Source organism: Cherax quadricarinatus, chromosome 48, assembly GCF_038502225.1.
Source record: "Cherax quadricarinatus isolate ZL_2023a chromosome 48, ASM3850222v1, whole genome shotgun sequence".
Lineage (NCBI taxonomy): Eukaryota > Metazoa > Arthropoda > Malacostraca > Decapoda > Parastacidae > Cherax > Cherax quadricarinatus.
This window is the reverse complement of record NC_091339.1, coordinates 29424730-29442947: the sequence shown is the minus strand read 5'-3', so window position 1 is coordinate 29442947 and position 18218 is coordinate 29424730. Positions and strand designations below refer to the sequence as shown.

General features: G+C 39.8%; 1 protein-coding gene across 5 annotated transcripts in view; it reads left to right on the top strand.

Annotated features, from left to right (window-relative positions):
• Positions 1 to 1570: 1570 nt before the first annotated feature.
• The window catches only part of Srp54 (splicing regulatory protein 54), a 55162-nt gene continuing 38514 nt past the window's right edge, over positions 1571 to 18218 (top strand). For 3 of the 5 annotated variants that reach the window (XM_070095044.1, XM_070095043.1, XM_070095039.1), the window contains exons 1-4: positions 1572 to 1792; positions 3149 to 3389; positions 3712 to 3855; positions 9771 to 9943. In XM_070095044.1, coding sequence (XP_069951145.1) covers positions 1671 to 1792; positions 3149 to 3389; positions 3712 to 3855; positions 9771 to 9943 — 680 coding nt within the window. In that variant the 5' untranslated portion in view covers positions 1572 to 1670. Of the gene's footprint in view, positions 1793 to 3148; positions 3390 to 3711; positions 3856 to 9770; positions 9944 to 18218 lie in introns of all 5 variants that reach the window. The other 2 variants (XM_070095040.1, XM_070095042.1) reach the window with 2 other exon arrangements.

The window sequence follows — 18218 nt, the reverse complement described above, 5'->3', positions numbered from 1 at the left end:
TACATAATTGGTCCAGGGACTGGGCCTCAAAGTTTTGATAGCTGAGCAAGTTACAGAGGTAATGAATTCACAATTTACAAAGGTAATGAACTCACAATTTACAAAGGTAATGAACTCCAGGTAGGTCTAGTCACAATCATGACAAGTTACAAAGGTATTTACAGATTACAGAGGTACACAGGCAGCCTCAGGAAGTGAGTGACGCATACAGGACAGGTCGATCTGGGCTACTGAGTGACTTTTGTCCTGAAGCACACTTGTCAAAATACTTTTGGGTTTCCACACACTTAGCTATATATTTCTTCTTTTCTAATACTGTATATTAGATTTTGATGTTTATTGTTATTTGGTTTAACTTTATTACTTACTTATAATAGGTTTACTTTACAACTTTATATACTAAGACAAAGTTAACAATAATCCTCATACCGGGTACCGCATTGTTTTCTTGATTTTCAGAATTCATAACTTTTTTTCTGTCACCCCTCCACTACCCCCCAAAAATGGTTAAATTACCCTCAGGGGGTAATTTACCCCCAGTTTGGGAACCACTGCTCCACAGGATGGATATGGGGTGCACAATAAACTAGCCACTTCGGTGGCAAAATCTCTAATCTACACATATACTGCCATGTATGATAATCTATGTAGCTGTATTTGTGTATACCTGAATAAACTTACTTACACTTAAGAACATAAGGAGGAACACTGCAGCAGGCCTGTTGGCCCATACTAGGCAGGTCCTTTACAATTCATCCCACTAACAAGCATTTTCCCAACCCAATTTTCAATGCCACCCAAGAAATAAGCCCTGATGTGCAAGTCCCACTCAAATCCAACCCCTCCCACTCATGTACTTATCCAACCTAAATTTGAAACTACCCACTACTACTTGGGTATCTTTATTCTGGAACGTTTCGCTAGCCAGTGGCTCCTTCAGTCTAATGAAGAGAAACGGTGGAAGATGAAGAGTTTGAAGTAATCTAGTACCTTAGTCTGGAGTCGATTTGTTCACTCCATCAATCTTGATGGAGTGAATAAGTGTGACAGATAGCTCAGTTTATAAGACGGAAATCCAGTTATTAATTCTAATAGACCTATTGTATGCTACCATCAGGCCCGTTTACAATAACATAACTCTTAGCCTTCCCACTGTCGGGGAGCCATTGATAGTCTGTGTGAACACCTGGAGATTCTGCTCTCTCTCAAGGTATGGGTTATGCTGGGGTCTAGATAAGGATGGTTACCTCACGTGACGGGCAACATGTTCTTCTCCCCCCACCCCCCCTTTTTTTTTTTAGATTTCACTTTTTCCTTTCCATTTTCCTCCCAGGCTCGGGCAATATATTCACGACACTTCTTGTAGAAAGGCTCATACGGCACAAGCCGTCGTAAAACTTTAAGACAACGATAACAATCCATAAGTGATAGTTTAATAATATCTGTAGATATTAAAACATTATTTATTGGACTTGGACATGTATATTTAAAGGTACTATGCATCAGTGTGTATTTACCTACGAATTTGATGTGTAAATTAATGTATTTGGTTTAGGTTGGTATTGCGTACTGAGCAGCAGCAGCAGCAGCAGCAGCAGCAGCTAGTGTTTACAAGCTGATGCCTCGAGGGATCCTATGTATTACATATCTTATTTTCCACAAATTTCGCCATGAAGTCCAAGACCAGAATTGTGCAGATCTCCAACATAGCTCCTCAGGCTACCAAGGATCAAATGTCAACACTTTTTGGGTTCCTGGGCAAGATAGAAGACATCAGATTGTATCCCACAATGTAAGGAAAGGTGCAGCCGTGGCCGGTATATTCAGCAATTTTTATTTTATTTTTGTTAAAGGATTTGACTAGCTAAATTGTATCTGGTACCGTTGATTATGAAATTGGTAAATATTTTAACTTAAGAACTCCAGTAGGTTATTCTAATTAAATGCATTATTTATCCTATTTACTAAATTAAATTAATATTAGTTTTTTTTTTATTTCTCATTAGGCATACAAATTGATTATAAAATGATTATACAAAATGATTATATTTTGAGTGTACTCCCATACCCTTCCTGTGAGTGGTAGTACAAGATTACAGAGGCACATAATTGGTCCAGGGGGTGGGCTACAAAGATTTGATAACTAAACAAGTTAATAATAATAATGTAATATCTTTATTTCTACATGTACAAGGTATACAGGCCTAGCTGACATCAATGACATACTACTATTATATAGAAAGCCGCTTGTTATGCTGAGCATTTCTGGCAAATTAGGTCAGTTTTGCCCCAGGATGCGACCCACACGAGTCCACTAACACCCAGGTACCCATTACTGATGGGTGAATATAGACAACCGGTGTAAGGAAACACGCCCAATGTTTCCACCTCTTCACCGGAAATCAAGCCTGTACCCTCACTGTGTGAAGCAAGAGCCTTTGCCACCAGGCCACGGGGCACCGTGATGAGTTATTAAGTTCTGAATTACTTATATTACCTTATATTTTAAGGTGTGCTTGAAGTTAAAAAGCTTAGAGAGAGAGAGATTGATTATGTATGTATGTGTGTATTTATAATATTCCATGGGGAAGTGGAAAAGTCTTCTTCTTCCGTAATCCATGCATGTTGTACAAGGTGACTGAAATGCCGAGAGCAAGGGGCTAGTAATTCCTCCTGCATAAATTGATAAATTTAAAAAAAAAACTTTCGTTTTTCCTTTTGAGCCCCCCTGCTTCGGTGGGATATGGCTAGTTTGTTGAAAGAAGAAGATGAGTGAGCCTCAGGCATGGTTTCAAGCTATTTCAGTCTCCTCCTGTATGTTCTGATCTCTAAAGCAATTTTTATGTCAATGCACCATACCAACAAAGAGGGTATATACATAGAAAGATCACAATAAGGAAGCTAGTGTTAACATGATAAACATTAATGCCAAGAAAAGATAACATTGTTTTCCTTAGGCACTGCGAATATAATTATTCTGTATTTAGAATGTAAATAATTCTTAAACAAATTATCTGAGAATGATTCTTAAAGAGTAAGAATGTATATTCCAAGTATCTTCTATAAATGGCATAAGATCTTTCCCAGTATTATGTTTCTTCAGGTTCAATGATCTTTTCTTCATAATTTCATGTTTAATTATTTTCAGTCGTGATGTTGCCATACCAGTCCAGTCTCGCATTTGTTTTCTCAAGTTCCATGATCGGGAGTCTGTTGCAGTGGCTCAGCACCTTACTAACACGGTGTTTATTGACCGAGCCCTCATCATCATTCCATTTACTTCGGGAGATATGCCAGATGAGCAGAGAGCCATGGAAATTCTTGGGACAGGTGGAACAATTCCTGGGATAGGACAAGAAGCAAAATGGCCTGCACATGTTACTAATCAGGTTAGTTGTTAAATTTATTATCTGAGGCCCTGACTTATTATATAAAAATGGCAAAATACAGGGTGTTTATAAAAGATGCAATCCATGGAGAATGCATGTTTATTAATTGTTACAAAAATTGTTGAATGAATAATCTTTTAATTTGTATATTTTTTAAAATTTCCTGTTAATACCCTGTACAAGACCAATTTAAAAGACTATAGTATTAATACTAGTCTAAGTTTGCTTAAAATGCTGTAAATGTATGTATATGTGTGTGTGTGGAAGGGAAGGGGATGTATAGTACAGTATATAATAAATAAACTATTATATTTGTCAACAGATTGATGGGATTGTTTTGCAGACCATTGATCCACATCTAGCTGAGAATGATCTTCCTGATTACCCTCCACTGCCAGCAACAACAGAGTCCCACAAAATAAATGAAATTCGGCGTACAGTTGTATTTGATAACCTCGAACCAAATGTAAGAAGTTTGGACTTGTGATATGTTTTAAATACTTCTAAATACCTCTGTTGTATTCTGAGCACCTCTGCAAAAACAGTGATTATGTGTGAGTGAGGTGAAAGTGTTGAATGGTGATGAAAGCATTTTCTTTTTAGGGATTTTCTTTCTTTTTGGGTCACCCTGCCTCGGTGGGAGATGACCGACGTTAAAAAAAAAAAAAAAAAAAAAGGCTTTTTCATGATTTACACATTGCCACCCACTCTAATGTAAAGCAGGGGAGTTATTACATTTCTTTAAGAAATAAATTATTATTATTCTGGTATTTTAAAACATTTTTGCGCTTACAAAATAAGAACTCGCTAAATTTAAACAATAACTCAAAATCGAGCCTTTACCTGGGAAGTGATAGCATAGGTATTGGTACTCACTGTGACCTCTAAATTTGTTCAGTCTACATTCCTAGAGGTCCCATCAAATTCATTATTAGTGAATACTATTAAATTGTCTTCACAATTAAAATAATAAAAGGGGAAGTGATTATAGTGCAGGAGGGCCCTATTTATGCAGCAGGTTAGGTTCCGGGTTACTGCTGTAAAGCAAAAATTGCTGTACAGTGGAACCCCGGTTTTCGTCTTTAATCCCTTCCAGAAGGTCGGCCGAAAACTGATTTGTACGAAAACTGAAGTGATATTTTCCATGAGAAATAATGTAAATTCAATTAATCCATTCCAGACACCCAAAAATATTAACAAAAAATACATTTTATAGAGAATAACTATAGTTTTACATACAGAAAACAATGAGAAATAAATATAAATGACTAATGGAATGGATAAATGAACATTTAACATCACTTTTACCTTTATTGAAGACTCTTGTTGGCGTATGAAAGACGGTGAGGAGGGGAGAGGGAGGAGAGGTTTTTGTTTGGAAGGGGAATCCCCCTCCATAAGGACTTCAGGTATCAAAGCCCTGTCCGGGGTTACTTCCCTACTTTGTCTTTTACTGGCACTAGGACCAGCTTGAGTCACTGGACCCGTCACAAAAAAAATCTGTCGAGAAAGGCCTGTTTCTGGCGTCTCTCTAAGATTTGCCTAAAATGGGACATGGCATTGTAGTTGAACATGTTGCTGACATGGCTTGCAACAGCTTTGTTAGGGTGATATTTCTCCACAAAACTTTGCACCTCACTCCACTTTGTACAAATGTCCTTAATTGCTGAAGAAGGCACATTCTCCCCTCTTTCTTTCTCCTCTTCTGAAGCAATTTCCTCAGCTAAGGTCTGTTGCTGTTCCAGATGAAGGTCTTGCAGCTCTTCAGTGGTTAGCTCTTCCCTGTGGTTTTCCACCTACTCTTCTACATCCTGGCCACTTCCCTCCAACTCCATGGACTTCCCCAAAGACACAATAGATTCCACAACAGGCATAGGGTCGTCAGGGTCAGTATAGTAATACTCATTGAACGAGTAACAAAGGCAGACTGAGTCACGAACGTATGAGCGGCCACGTCCTGCGGACAGGTGGACACATCTAGTATGGACAATTTCTGAGTGGATGTATGAAAACAGGGAAAATTTCGCCGAAAAAAGTGGTTGAAAACTGAATTGTACGATAGCCGGACCGGATGAAAACCTGGGTTCCACTGTAAAGTGAAACAGCCTTTTTTCACTTTTAAATGCATATAAAAGCCTGATAACATTAATATACCATCATATATTAACCCTCAAATGGTCCAAACGTATATATACGTTTTTTCAACATTGAAAGTATGTAAAAAAATGTAGATCTTCTTTTTTGTTTTACATTTGAAAACATGTAAAAAAAACTTTTATCTACATTTTTTTTTGTTATATTTGAAAATATGAAAAGTAGATCTACTTTTGTAGCACTACGAATTTGAACGTCAATCTCTTTGGACCATTTAAGGGTTAAGTGAGCAATAGATCTAGGCACAATAAATACATATACACTACACACATAACTTACCTCAAAATATTTTTGTTCTTAGCATGTAGTGAGGGGTGAATTTTTTTTATTACTCATTAGCCATTTCCCACCGAGGCAGGGTGACCCGAGAAAGAAGCAAAACTTTCATCATCATTCACTCGCTTACTTTCATTACAGAGGCACAGCTACACTACAGTTAAAAACCAACAAATCAACATTCCTCCTGCAAAGCGCAGGCACTGTACTTCCCACCTCCAGGATTAAAGTCTGGCTTACTGAACTTGAGTCCTGGAGGTGGGAATAAATGCGGTCTGAGTAAATGAAGAATGTGTACAATTGAAACCCACTGCATTAGTGAAACACCTTAAAGCAGGGCTCGCCTGTATATGTACTTATTTTAGAATTACATCCTCTGTAGATATATCACCCTAGGTGGCATAGAAATGTGTAATGACAGTGTAATGTATGATACTGTACATTTTTTTTGTTTGCTTTATTTAACTGTTAATGCATTCTGAACTTTCTCTCCTATTGTTTTGATATAGGTGTTGCATATAAGTATCATTTGGGCTAGAAAAATTGATGAGAATTGTAAAGCTGGCTTTTAAAATGATAATTTTATTACAAAATTTTCTTTATGGGAACTAATAAGAGATAACATACTTTACTGACACTCAGTTTTCAGTCACAATATGTTCTTATTATTCACAATTTTCACTTGTTCTACTATTTTTAATTGGCTATTTGTTAAAATAACTGCAAGGAATAAATGAGTATACAAGATATAATATAGGACATAATGACAGTAGTTTGTTGGACTATGTATTGGTAGATGAAAGACTGATGGGCAGACTACAGGATGTGCATGTTTATAGAGGGGCTACAGATACATCAGATGGGCTAGTGAGAGTATAGGCAGTGAGAGTGAAGATGTATGCGGTAGATTCAAGAGTGTAGTGTTAGTGTTCAGAAGAAGTTTGTGGCTATAGAAAAGTGGGTGCAGGAGGGAAGAAGAGTGATTGGTGGAACGAGGTAAAGAGAGTAGTAAGAAAGAAGAAGTTAGCATATGAGAGGTTTTTACAAAGTAGAAGTGATACAAGGAGGGAGGAATATATGGAGAGAAAAAGAGAGGTTAAGAGAGTGATGAAGGAATGTAAAAAGAGAGCAAATGAGAGAGTGAGTGAGGTGTCAGCAATTTTATTGAAAATAAGAAAAAGTTTTGGAGTAGATTAATAAGTTGAGAAGCCTAGGGAACGAGTGGATTTGACGGTTAAAGATAGGAGAGGGGAGTTGTTAGATGGAGAATTGAAGGTATCGGGAAGGTGGAAGGAATCTTTTGAGGAATTGTTAAATGTTGACGAGAATAGGGAAGTAGTGATTTCGTGTATTGGGTAGGGAGGAACATCTTGTAGGAGTGAGGAAAAGCCCATTGTGAGTGGGGGGAAAGTGGGTGAGGCAGTGGGTCGAATGAAAGGGGGTAAAGCAGCTGGAATTGATGGGATAAAGACAAAAGTGTTAAAAGTAGGGGTGAGGGGTATAATATTGGAATGGTTAGCTCTTATTTAATAAATGTAAGGAAGAGGGTAAGGTTTGTAGGGATTGGCAGAGAGCATGCATAGTTCCTTTGTATAAATGCAAAGGGGACAAAAGAGTGTAAAAATTATAGGGGAATAAGCCTCTTGAGCATACCTGGTAAATTGTATGGTAGAGTTATTATTGAAAGAATTAAGAGTAAGACGGAGAGCTGGATAGCAGATGAACAATGAGGCTTTAGGATGGGTAGAGGGTGTGTAGACCAAGTGTTTACAGTAGAACATATAGGTGAACAGTATTTAGATAAGGGTAAAGAAGTTTTTGTGACATTTATGGATTTGGAAAAGGCATATGATAGGGTGGATAGGGGGGCAGTGTGGCAGATGTTGCACATGTATGGAATATGAGGTAGGTTACTGAAAGCAGTGAAGAGTTTTTGCAAGGATAGTGAGACTCAGGTTAGAGAATGTAGGAGAGAGAGAGATTATTTCCCAGTAAAAATAGGCTTTAGACAGGGGTGTGTGATGTCACCATGGTTGTTCAGTATATTTATAGATGGAGTTGTAAGAGAAGTAAATGCTCAGGTTTTGGCAAAAGATGTGGGGTTAAAAGATAAAGAATCTAACACAAAGTGGGAGTTGTCACAATTGCTCTTTGCCGATGACACTGTGCTTTTGGGAGAGTCTGATGAGAAGTTGCAGAGGTTGGTGGACGAGTTTGGTAGGGTATGTAAAAGAAGGAAATTAAAAGTGAATAAAGGAAAGAGTAGGGTGATGAGGATTACAAAAAATTTAGGTAATGAAAGATTGGTTATCAGATTGGAGGGCGAGAGTATGGAGGAGGTGAATGTATTCAGATACAGTGGACCCCCGGTTAACGAACTTTTTTCATTCCAGTAGTATGTTCAGGTGCCAGTACTGACCGAATTTTTTCCCATAAGGAATATTGTGAAGTAGATTAGTCCATTTCAGACCCCCAAACATACACGTACAAACGCACTTACATAAATACACTTACATAATTGGTCGCATTTGGAGGTGATCGTTAAGCGGGGGTCCACTGTATTTGGGAGTGGATGTGTAAGCAGATAGGTCTATGAAAGATGAGATGACTCATAGAATTGATGAGGGGAAAAAGGTTAGTGGTGCACTTAGGAGTCTGTGGAGAGAGAGAACATTATCCATGGAAGCAAGAAGGGAATGTATGAGAGCATAGTTATACCAACGTTCTTATATGGATGTGAAGCACTGGTGGTGAATGTTGCAACAAGGAGAAGACTGGAGGCAGTGGAGATGTCATGTCTGAGGGCAATGTGTGGAGCAAATATAATGTAGTGAATCTGTAGTTTGGAAATTAGAAGGAGGTGTGGGGTTACTAAAAGTATTATCCAGAGGGCTGAGGAGGGATTGTTGAGGTGGTTCAGACATTTAGAGAGGATGGAACAAAATAGAATGACTTGGAGAGCATATAAATCTGTAGTGAAAGGAAGGCAGGGTAGGGGTCAACCTAGGAAAGGTTGGAGGGAGGGGGTAAAGGAGGGTTTGTGTGTGAGCGGCTATTAGATAGGAGTGGAGACAAATGGTATTTAGGACTTGACATGCTGTTGAAGTTCAAGCAAGGTAACATTTATGAAGGGATTCAGGGAAACTGGCAGGCTGGACTTGAGTCCTGGAGGTGGGAAGTATAGTGACTTCACTCTGAAGGAGGGGTGTTAATGTTACAGTTTTATAATTGTAATGTGGGCATGCCTCTGGCAAGACAGTGATGGAGTGAATGATGATGAAAGTTTTTCTTTTTTGGGCCACCTTGCTTTTGTGGGAAATAGCCAGTGTGTTTATAAAAAAAACTGCAAGAAAAAGAAATTACTGGCAATTGGTTTAAAGTTACCCTCGGCTGAGAGACATGTAAGGAATGGGAGAGGGGGAATGGGTAAGAGGGAGGGAGCTAGGGAATGGGAGAGGGACTTTCAGTCTTTGATGAGTACAGCATGGTATATGCTTTTAGTCCTTTGTTAAGCATTTTGTTAAAAAATTAATAGGAATTGGATTTTTTTTTAAACAAGCTGGCCATCTTCCACCGAGGTAGGGTGTCCTATAAAGAAGGAACACTTTCACCATCATTCACTCCACTATCTTGCCAGTGGTGGGCTGATACTACAGTTCAAAATTGCAAATATCCTCACCCTTCCTTCAGTATGCAGGCACTGTGCTTATGTCTGGACTCAAGTCCGGCCAACTTGTTTTCCTGAATCCCTTCATACATGTTACCTTGCTCACACTCCAACAGCACCTCAACACTTAAAAACCACTTGACTCCACTCCTATTTAATATGCTCACACACGCTTGCTGGATGTCTAAGCCCCTCGCATACAAAACCTCCTTTTAAGAAAATTTTTTCTCCTTTGTATCACAAATGTTATGTACTTCACTAAAATGAACTTGTGTGTTTCTCAGATAACCTCTGACCAGATAATGGAAATTGCAGCCAAGGCTGGTGAGGTTCGGTACCTTCGTCTAGGTGTAGAACATGATGGTTCACGAAATGCTCTTGTGGAATACTCTGAACAGCCTTCCATAATTCAAGCCCTCAAGATGCACCATCAAGAACACATGGGTCGACCAATCAAGTAAGTACAGTGTATAGAAGCTTCATTGAATGAAAGGGTTACTTTGCTTAATTAAAATCTCAGTGTTAGATGTGGTAGTGTACATAAATTTATGTTATTCAATTATACCCAACTACATTATATATATATATAAGCCCCTCGCACACAAAACCTCCTTTACCCCCTCCCTCCAACCTTTCCTAGGCCGACCCCTATCCCGCCTTCCTTCCACTACAGACTGATACACTCTTGAAGTTATTCTGTTTCGCTCCATTCTCTCCACATGTCCGAACCACCTCAGGAAGGGTTGTTGAGGTGGTTCGGACATGTGGAGAGAATGGAGCAAAACAGAATAACTTCAAGAGTGTATCAGTCTGTAGTGGAAGGAAGGCGGGGTAGGGGTCGGCCTAGGAAAGGTTGGAGGGAGGGGGTAAAGGAGGTTTTGTGTGCGAGGGGCTTGGACTTCCAGCAGGCATGCGTGAGCGTGTTTGATAGGAGTGAATGGAGACAAATGGTTTTTAATACTTGACGTGCTGTTGGAGTGTGAGCAAAGTAACATTTATGAAGGGGTTCAGGGAAACCGGCAGGCCGGACTTGAGTCCTGGAGATGGGAAGTACAGTGCCTGCACTCTGAAGGAGGGGTGTTAATGTTGCAGTTTAAAAACTGTAGTGTAAAGCACCCTTCTGGCAAGACAGTGATGGAGTGAATGATGGTGAAAGTTTTTCTTTTTCGGGCCACCCTGCCTTGGTGGGAATCGGCCAGTGTGATAAAAAAAAAAAAATACATTATATAAATAGAGAAGGGGGAAGGTTCCTAGGGTCTGGCAGAGAGTGTGCATAGTTCCTTTATATAAAAAGAAGGGAGACAAAAGTGAGTGTAAAAATTATAAGGGAATAAACTTACTGTGTATACCAGGTAAAGTACAGGTCTCCCTCAACATTCGCGAGGGTTAGGGGATCAAGAGCCTCGCGAATGTTGAAAAACCGTGAATGTTTGGTGCCCCCAATATATTGTAGGGGAATATAATACAATACTGCTTCCTTAACTTGTTGAACCATGAACAATCATAAAATACATGAAAACGTCGTAAATTGTACTAAATATATACATGTTATGCTTTAATAACATGTATGTTATTAAATACCACAGACTCCACCACTGCCTCCACCACTTCCCCAACCACTGCGAGTCCCTACTACCCTCCCTCCGACCCCCGCAACTGGCAACCAGCCCTCCCACCACTGTGTGGTGAGTGTTTTGTTTGTTCATTATTTGCTATTAAACTACAGAATAAATAATGTAAACCCATTCATGACTGCATATTGCAATGGCTATTCGGACAGGTATTAGACGGTGACATCATGCGTTTACTCTTGAACGCAGCAAAGAATCAAACATTTCTGCTACTGCTAATAATAACAATAGTAATAATAATAATAATAATAATAATAATAATAATAATAATAATAATAATACAATATAATTGAAGAAGGAAATTGTACAAAAATACGAGGGAGTGGTTGACACATCGTCAGTGTGGCTTTGTTTATGCTGGAGTGAGCGTTAGTCTCCCTGCTCTTCCAAACATTTCATGATAATTCAGCGGTTGAGGCAGTGGTATTTAATAACATATATGTTATAAATAATAATAGTACATATTATTAATAACATGTATTATTATTATTAATAACATGTATGTTATTAAATATCACTGCCTCAATCGCTTCCTCAACAGCTGCCTCACCCACTGCCTCAATCGCTGCCTCAACAGCTGCCTCACCCACTGCCTCAATTGCTGCCTCAACAGCTGCCTCACCCACTGCCTCAATTGCTGCCTCAGCAGCTGCCTCAACCACTGCCTCAATCGCTGCCTCAACAGCTGCCTCACCCACTGCCTCAATCGCTGCCTCAACCACTGCCTCAATCGCTGCCTCAACCACTGCCTCAATCGCTGCCTCAACAGCTGCCTCAACAGCTGCCTCAACCACTGCCTCTACCACTCCAGTCGCACTCAATCTACAAGCACCAAACACAATGAATTATTGTGAAATGTTTGGAAGAGCAGGGAGACTAATGTTCACTCCAGCATAAACAAAGTCACACTGACGATGTGTCAACCACTCCCTCGTATTTTTGTACAACTTCCTTCTTCAATTATATCATATTTATTATTATTATTATTATTATTATTATTATTATTATTATTATTACTATTCTTATTATTAGCAGTAGCAGAAATGTTTGATTCTTTGCTGTGTTCAAGAGTAAACACATGATGTCACCGTCTAATACCTGTCCGAATAGCCATTGCAATATGCAGTCATGAATGGGTTTACATTATTTATACTGTAGTTTAATAGCAAATAATGAACAAACAAAACACTCACCACACTGAGTGGTGGGAGGGCTGGTTGCCAGTTGCGGGGGTCGGTGGAAGGGTAGTAGGGACGGGGGGAAACTTGAATATAATTTGGCGGCTGGGATTTTGGCGGTTGGGAATTCGCGAATGTGTGAAGCCCGCGAAAGCTGAAAACGTGAATGTTGAGGGAGACCTGTATTTGGTAGGGTTATTGTTGAAAGAATTAGAGGTAAGACAGAGAGCAGGATTGCCGATGAACAAGGAGATTTTAGAATGGGTGGGGGTTGTGTAGACCAAGCATACAAGAGAGCAATATTTAGATGAAGGTAGGGAAGTTTTTGTTGCTTTTATGGATTTAGGAAAGGCATATGATAGGGTGGATAAGGGAGCAATGTGGCAGATGTTGCAAGTGCATGGAATAGATAGTAAGTTACTAAAGGCTGTAAAGAGTTTTTATGAGGATAATGAGGCTTATTTTATATAACTAGACTTGAGTCCTGGAAATGGGAAGTACAATTCCTGCACTCTAAAGGAGGGGTTTGAGATATTGGCAGTTTGGAGGGATATATTGTGTATTTTTATACATATATACTTCTAAACTGTTGTATTCTGGGCACCTCTGCAAAAACAGTGATTATGTGTGAGTAAGGTGAAAGAGTTGAATGATGATGAAAGTATTTTCTTTTTGGGGATTTTCTTTCTTTTTGGGGATTTTCTTTCTTTTTGGGGATTTTCTTTCTTTTTGGGTCACCCTGCCTCGGTGGGAGACGGCCTTCTTGAAAAAAAAAAAAAAGAGGCTCTCTAAACCACACCCTAACGGTGTGGTTTAGAGAGGGAGATTACTTTCCATTAAAAAGTAGGCCTTAGACAGGGATGCATAATGTCACTGTGGTTGGTGCATTGAGGTATATGTGGAGACAAAGAACGTTTTCCATGGAGGCAAAGACAGGAATGTGTGAGAGTATAGTGGTACCAACACTCTTATATGGGTGTGAAGCATTGACTGTGAATGTTACAGCAAAGAGGAGGCTGGATGGAGACGTCATGTATAAGGGCCAAATGTGGTGTAAATATTATGCAGAAAATTTGTAGTGTAGAAATTAGGAGGAGGTGTGGAATTACCAAAAGTACACTGAGGTCAGTGGTCACCTGCGGTCATACCTGCCTAAGCTCTTGGGAGTTAGCGTGGGCTGTTACCAAGCACCATGGCTTGTTGTAGTGTTTTAGAATCTCAGGTTCAAGTGTTGAAGGAGATTCTACTTCTTCAGGAGGAAAATAGGAGGCTGAAGCTTCGCATAGATGAGTTTGGGAGCGAGTGTGAGAAGGATTTAGCTGGTAAGGAGGAAATGGTCACCAGCAGTGATAGTGGCAGCCACTTTAAGTGGCAAGTGGTTCACAGTTCAGGAAGAAGGAAGATGAGGTGAGTTAATAGAGAAGATGTGAAAGTAGGAAATCGATTCTCTGTTCTCCAAGACGAGTGTACTTCAGTGGTTAGTGAGGTTGAAGGTACCACTGATTCCCCTGCTAATCAAAGTAAGAATATTTTAATAGTAGGCTATTCTCAGGTAAGATATATGGACCGTGCATTTTGTAACAGAGACAGAAAGGTCAGACAGAGAGTGTGCCTTCCTGGAGCTGGTGTTGGTGACATAGGCAGAAGGTTGGATAATATTATGGCAGGTAATGGGAACAAGTCCATTATCTGTCTTAGTGCTGGGGGTAATGACATTGGGAAGGGCAGGAGAGAGGAGCTGCTGGATAAGTATAGGTCAGCCATAGAAGTAGTTAGGTCTAAGGGAGGGATCCCAGTCATATGTAGCATCTTGCCTAGAAAGGGAGTGGGCAATGAATGGATGTCTAGGGCAATTGGTATAAATTGCTGGCTAGACAGGTACTGCAAGGAACTTGCAATCCCATTCATTGATAACTGGGAACTATTCTTTGGCAAACGTGATATGTATGCAAGGGATGGGGGTCATCTCTCTGGGGATGGAGTGGTTGCATTAGCCAATTCAATTGAGAGGGTAATTGATGACTTGTCTAGGAATTTAAACTGATAGATTATAGAGGTATGGGTGGTTGTGAGAAACAATCATGCTGCGGCATAAGGGTTAAAAACAGCAGTTATTACCGGGATACCTCAGGGATATGTTTAAAAGACAATATTCAAAATAAAGTTGCTAGTAATGGCAAATCAGTTGATCAACAAACAAACAAAGATAGTAGAGGGCAGCGAGTGACTAGCTCCCTTAAGGTTTACTATACAAATATTAGGAGTCTAAGAAATAAGATAGATGAGCTAAGATTACTTGCAAGTGCAGGTAATGTAGATATTATTGGTATAACAGAGACCTGGTTCAACCTGAAAGATAGAGAAATGCCTTCTGAATGCAACATACAGGGTTATAAACTATTCCACACTGATAGCGTCAACAGGAAGGTGGTAGAGTGGCGATGTATGTCAGAGAAAATTTAAATTGCTGACTTAGACATGATGTAAGACTAGAAACATCGAACACAGAATCTGTTCGGCTACAGTTTCTTGAGAGACGTGACAAATTAATTTTGGGTGTGATTTATAGGCCCCCAAACCTTGATAGGGAGTGCAGTAAGCTGTTATGGGACGAAATGCATAAGGCATCTAGATATGGATATGAAAATGTTGTGATAATGGGAGATTTTAACTTTAGACAAATTGATTGGAACAATATGACAGGAAATCTTGAGTCTAGTGACTTTCTTGATACAGTTCAGGATTGCTTTTTAGAACAGGTTGTGACAGAACCAACTAGAGGAAACAATCTGCTTGACTTGGTTCTTGCCAACAAAGATTCACTAATTAATAATCTTGAGGTTAATGATGAGCTTGGGGAAAGTGATCACAAATCACTTAGTTTCAATATAGTATCATGGAATTACCCAGATAACTGCAGTCAAATCTCTGTCCCAGATTTTCGCTTGGCCGACTTCATGGGACTGAAAAATTACCTGGGTGGGCTAAATTGGGATGTCCTGACTATGGGTCAGGTAGGTGATCTTGGTTGCCAATATGACGTTTTTCAGAGCATAGTTTTAGCTGCCCAGACAACTTTTGTTCAGAGTAGGAAAATTAGATCTAACAAAAATGATCCCAAATGGATAAACAATAGATTAAAACATCTCATTGGTCAAAAGAGAGGCACATATAGGCATATCAAAAGAGGGGATGGGCAGTTAAGAAATCAATATATTCAATTAAAGAGAGAAATAAAGAAAGGAATAAGGAAAGCAAAAAGGGATTATGAGGCTAAGGTTGCAAGGGATTCAAAGACTAACCCAAAAGGGTTCTTTCAGGTATACAGAAGTAAGGTTAGGGACAAGATTGGCCCACTTAAGAGTAGCTCTGGTCAGATCACTGACAGTGATAAGGATATGTGTGAAATTCTCAATACCTACTTCCTCTCAGTTTTCACCCAGGAAAATACTAGCAATAATAAACTATGTACGATTGCGGTAACTAGTGACATGGTCCTCAGACAAGTAGAGAAACTAAAACCTAACAAATCCCCAGGCCCTGATGAACTGTTTGCAAGGGTGTTAAAGGAATGTAAAGAGGAACTTAGCATACCTTGGCTAATCTTTTTAACATATCACTACAAACTGGCATAGTGCCTGATAAGTGGAAAATGGCAAATGTAATACCTATTTACAAGGTAGGTGACAGGTCCTTGGCTTCGAACTGTAGACCAATAAGCCTTACCTCCATAGTGGGAAAATTTATGGAATCAATAATTTCCGAAGCAATTCGTAGCCATCTTGATAGGCACAAATTGATTAATGAATCTCAACATTGTTTTACAAAGGGGCGTTCCTGTCTTACGAATTTACTAACTTTTTCAGTAAGGTGTTTGAGGAGGTAGATCATGGTAATGAATATGATATTGTGTATATGGACTTCAGTAAGGCTTTCAATAGAGTTCCACATCAGAGGCTATTGAGGAAACTTAAGGCACACGGAATAGGAAGAGAAATTTTTTCCTTGGTAGAGGCATGGCTGACAAATAGGCAGCAGAGAGTTTGCATAAATGGGGGGAAATCAGAATGGGGGCACGTCACAAGCGGTGTTCCTCAGGAGTCAGTGTTGGGCCCATTGTTGTTCACAATTTACATAAACGACATAGATGAGGGAATAAATAGCGACATAAGCAAATTTGCTGATGACACCAAAATAGGCCGTCCAATTCATTCTAATGAGGACACTAGAGCACTCCAGGATGATTTGAATAGACTGATGCAATGGTCAGAGAAGTGGCAGATGCCGTTTAATATTGACAAATGCAAAGTTCTAAATGTTGGACAGTTAAATAACCATGCCACATATAAACTAAATAATGTAGATCTTAATTCTACTGATTGCAAAAAGGATTTAGGAGTTCTGGTTAGCAGTACTCTAAAACCAAGACAACAGTGCATTAGTGTTTGCAATAAAGCTAACAGAATTCTTGGCTTCATATCTAGAAGTATAAATAATAGAAGTCCTCAGGTTGTTCTTCAACTCTATATATCCTTGGTTAGGCCTCATTTAGACTATGCTGCTCAGTTCTGGTCACCGTATTATAGAATGGATATAAATGCTCTGGAAAACGTACAGAGGAGGATGACAAAGATGAGCCCATGTATCAGAAATCTTCCATATGAGGATAGACTGGGGGCCCTGAATTTGCACTCTCTAGCAAGGCGTAGAATTAGGGTTGATATGATCGAGGTGTATAAATGGAAAACAGGAATAAATAAAGGGGATGTAAATAGCGTGCTGAAAATTTCCTGCCAAGACAGGACTCGCAGCAATGGTTTCAAGTTGGAAAAATTCAGATTCAGGAAGGATATAGGAAAGCACTGGTTTGGTAATAGAGTCGTGGATGAGCGGAACAAACTCCCGAGTACAGTTATTCAGGCTAAAACGTTGTGTAGTTTTAAAAATAGGTTAGATAAATACATGAGTGGGTGTGAGTTGGACCTGACTAGCTTGTGCTGCTGGGTCTGGTGCCGTGCTCCATCCTTGAGTGGAGGTGACCAGACTGGGTGGGTCATTGGGCTAATCCAGGGGGGTGGGTCATTGGGCTAATCCGGTGGAGGGGGGGGGACATGGACCTGCTCTGCATGGGTCAGTAGGCCTGTTGCAGTGTTCCTTCTTTCTTATGTTCTTATTATTCAGAGGGCTGAGGAGGGATTTTTGAGGTAGTTTGGCCATTTAGAAAGGATGGAGCAAAATAGGATAACTTGGAGGGGTGTTATATCTGTCTATTGGGCTGGTCTAGTAACTTGTCAGTAGGTGAGCTATATGGCCATTTTCTAGCTTCTTCTTTATTGGAATATTGGGGTTAACAGCAGGCAGTGAGAGGTGTGCCCAAGCCAATCCAGAAGGGTCTCAGAGTGAGAGAGAGGCATGGCTGGGTATGTCTAACTTGAGGACCTACCTTCTGGTGGGCACTCAGGGAACTAGGCCCACAACAACTCACTCCAAGGGGGGACTATGATAACTAGACAGTAGGCTCACTGTCTACAGGGGTAGGAATTGTCCTAGGAAAGGATGGAGGGTGGCGGTAAAAGAGTTTTTTTATGCAAGGGTTTTGGGTATACAGCAGGTACATACGAGTGTTTTAGATAGGAATGAATGGAGACAAATAGTTTTTGAGACTTGATGAGCTGTTGGAGTGCAAGCAGGGTCTTGGAAATATGAAGTACAATGCCTGCATTCTAAAGGAAGTGTTTGGGATATTTGCTGTTAAGAGTGACATCTAAACTATCGTATCTGCACACCTCTGCAAAGACATTGATAGTGTAAATGATGGTGATTTTTTTTTTGTCACTCCTCAGTAGGAAAAGGCCAGCATGTTAAAAAAAAAAAAAAAAGAAAAGTGTATAATTCAGAAGGCTGAGGAGATGTTGAAGTGGTT